Source organism: Rosa chinensis, chromosome 6 (assembly GCF_002994745.2).
Source record: "Rosa chinensis cultivar Old Blush chromosome 6, RchiOBHm-V2, whole genome shotgun sequence".
Classification (NCBI taxonomy): Eukaryota; Viridiplantae; Streptophyta; class Magnoliopsida; order Rosales; family Rosaceae; genus Rosa; species Rosa chinensis.
Window position 1 is genome coordinate 40,471,316 of NC_037093.1, and position 3,177 is coordinate 40,474,492.

At 46.9% G+C, this 3,177-nt stretch overlaps 1 protein-coding gene across 1 annotated transcript; it reads right to left on the minus strand.

Moving 5' to 3' along the window:
- Positions 1–1,585: 1,585 nt before the first annotated feature.
- On the minus strand, positions 1,586–2,311 carry LOC112171330. The gene has a single exon (XM_024308529.1). It carries the CDS (start codon positions 2,309–2,311, stop codon positions 1,586–1,588), a length of 726 nt encoding a protein of 241 aa, XP_024164297.1.
- Positions 2,312–3,177: the final 866 nt, after the last annotated feature.

The window sequence follows — 3,177 nt, forward strand, 5'->3', positions numbered from 1 at the left end:
GATCAGCGGTTACCTCCTTGAAGACCATTCCGTTTTCCACGCATCTTTAATTCGCCTTCATTTTTGAGATTATGGCATTTAATCTCATTGATGGCATTGATCATGATTCCTTAACTGTCCATCTAAGGGCTGAGGCCACTTGGGTTGGCCCTATAAATACCTGTACTTTGGGGATGAGAAGATTAGAACCATGGCTTACCTAGAAATGGCTTTGCGAGACCTACTCATCTTTCTTCTTCTCCAGAAATCTTCTCCCCACGATCTCACCCTTAGCCTTTAGATCTTAGGCCATATGGCGAAATCTCAAGCCTGAGGTAGGCCTTGTGTCTTTGGCTTCTGAAAGCCTGGATGGAACATCCTAGGCTTTGAAATAGGTTGAAGAACACGAGGAGCTCCCACTTGGGAAATCTACCCCTGTTTGGCCATGAAGCCGCAAAAACCAAGCCCAAATTATATAGAGTATTGCCCCCGTAGTCTTGCTAGGCAAATACATTAGAGTGGGGCCTCTAATATAGGCCCTCGCGAAGATAAGGACGCGAGCAGAGGAAGACTATGTTTGCCCCCCTGCCCCTGGGGATGGAGCATTTGGTGGGTCTTCGAACTCCTAAACACTGGGGTAGTATTTCTTCACGTATCGGTCATTGATAGGATTCTGGTGAATATCGCCATTCAAATATTTAAGGTGGAAAGCCCCCTTTTTCCGGCACTTTGTAGATAACAAATAGACCTTCCCAGAGAGGTGTCCATTTGCCTCGCCCGTCCAACTTCTCTCACAGCAGAAGAACCGCCTTCCAGATAAGTTCACCCTCCTTGTAGCTGTGGCCCCGCGTACGCTTGTTATAGGTGCGAGCGACTCTCTGCTTTTCCATCACTAAACTATCCAAAGCTTCCAAGAGCTTTTCTCTAAGGTTTTCATGTTCTTGCCACATGGCCTGGACGTAATCTTCGCTAATCAGATGATGCTGTTCTTGTACCCGTAATGAGTGAAGATTGATTTCTAAGGGCAAGACCGCATCATGGCCAAACATGAGAGCGTAAGGCGTCGTGGCCGTAGGATTGCGCTTGGATGTGCAATAGGCTCAAAGAGTCTCATACAGAGTTTCGTGCCACTGGCGAGGATTTTCTGCAAGCATCTTCTTGAGGAGAGTGATGACAATTTTGTGACTGGCCTCCGCTTGGCCATTAGACTGGGCATAATAGGGAGTTGAATGAATGAATTGTATGCCCAAGTCATTCACGAGCTTTTCAACTTCGCCACCCATGAACGCTGCCCCCCTGTCGGATACCAGCACCTCTGGAATGCCAAACTAGCAAACAATGTGATGAAAGATAAATTGCCGGATGGTGGCACCAGAAGTCTCTTTCAAAGGCTCAACCTCTACCCATTTGGTGAAGAAGTTAGTGGCAACAATAATGAACTTTTGCTGAAGAGAGGAGTGAGGGTGAATCATCCCAATCAAGTCCATTGCCCAGCCTCGCACAGGCCAGGGCTTAATGATAAGCTGCATAAGGATATTTGGAGTATGTTGGACCGGCCCATGTGCCTGGCAATCCTGGCAGCCCTTCGCGAATGTGATACAGTCCTTTAAGATGCTTGGCCAATAATAACCATGTCTTCTGATGAGCCACAACATCTTTGGGCTCGCTTGATGAGCCCCACATACGCCTCTAGCATTAGACGCTTTGCTTCGTGACCATAAACACATCTGAAGTCGATGCCATCTTCTCCATGCCACCATAATTCATCATTCCTGAGAAAATAATTAAGCGCGAGGAAACGGATCTTCTTATCCATGAGGTGATCCGGGTGCTTGAGGTATTCTATTAAAGGGACACGCCAATCCACATCGATAGGATCCAAGACAGCCACTGTGGGTTCATCTGGTGGGTCATCCCTGGCAAGCCACGAAGGTAAGGTTCTTTGCTCTACCTTCAAAATCTTCTTGCGAACCCCGTATTTCAAGATTATGCAGGTAGCCAGCTGGGCCAATTCATTGGCGGCAAAATTACGCTCACGAGGAATATGTTCCAGGTCCATGTCATCAAATTGGTCAAGCAGTTCAAGTGCTCGATCCAAATATGGGGCAAGTAAGAAACTCGTGCACCTGAACTTTTTGCAACGTTGGTTGATGACCAACAGTGAGTCTCCTAGAACTTGCACATCCCGAACTCCCAATTCCAGTAACACTTCTAGGCCTATAATGAGGGCCTCATATTCAGCTTGGTTGGTGGTGCACTGAAATTCTAACTGGAAGGAGTATGAAAAGCGGTCTCCAGCTAGATTTTCTGGAACTACCCCAGCCCCAGGCATTGTTTCGATTATAGAACCGTCAAAGTATAACACCTAGGGCTGAAGAGACACCGTGGCTTGGTATAGCGTGGTGTACTCAGGCAAACAGGCCAAGTCAGGTCGATCTATCATTTCTGTTGCGACCTCCAAATCACAAACTGTTGGGACCTCCAACGTGGGGTGATGTGCCAAGAAGTCTGCGATGGCTTGGCCCTTAACCACTTTTTGTGGAATATACTGTCAGAAAAATTCCGACAGAGCCAGGACCTACTTGCCAATGTGGCCTCTGAGGATAGGCCGCGAAAGCATATATTTGACCAAATCCATCTGAGGTATAATGCATGTAGTAAAGGATAGCATGTAGTGTCGCAACTTACACGCTGAAAAGTATAGTGTCAAACAGAGCTTCTCTATTGGGGTGTACCTCATTTCGCAATCGGTCAACGTTTTGCTGAGGTAGAAGATAGCATGTTCAACTCCTTCTTCATCATCTTATGTAAGCAGGCTTCCAATGGAAGCCTCAGCCGCCGAGATATAAAGCTTCAGTGGGAAATCGGGTTTGGGAGGAGCGAGCATTGGTGGACTCGCTAGGTAGGCCTTAATTCTGTCGAAGGCCTCTTGATGTTTAGGCTCCCAAACAAACTCATTTTTCCCTTGCAGTTTCAACAGTGGAGAGAAAGACTGGATCTTGCCGGCGGAATTAGAGATGAACTGTCATAAGAAGTTGATTTTTCCCAACAACCTTTGCAACTCTTTCTTCGTTCGCGAGGGAGACGCATTGATGACTGCATTTGCTTTATCTTCTGGTACCTCAATACCCATTTGATGAACGATAAACCCCAAGAAGTCACCAGCTTGGACTCCAAACACGCATTTTGTCGGGTTCA

Coding starts and splice junctions, on each gene's coding strand:
- LOC112171330 (XM_024308529.1), bottom strand. CDS start 2,311: ATGCCTGGGGCTGGGGTAGTTCCAGAAAATCTAGCTGGAGACCGCTTT.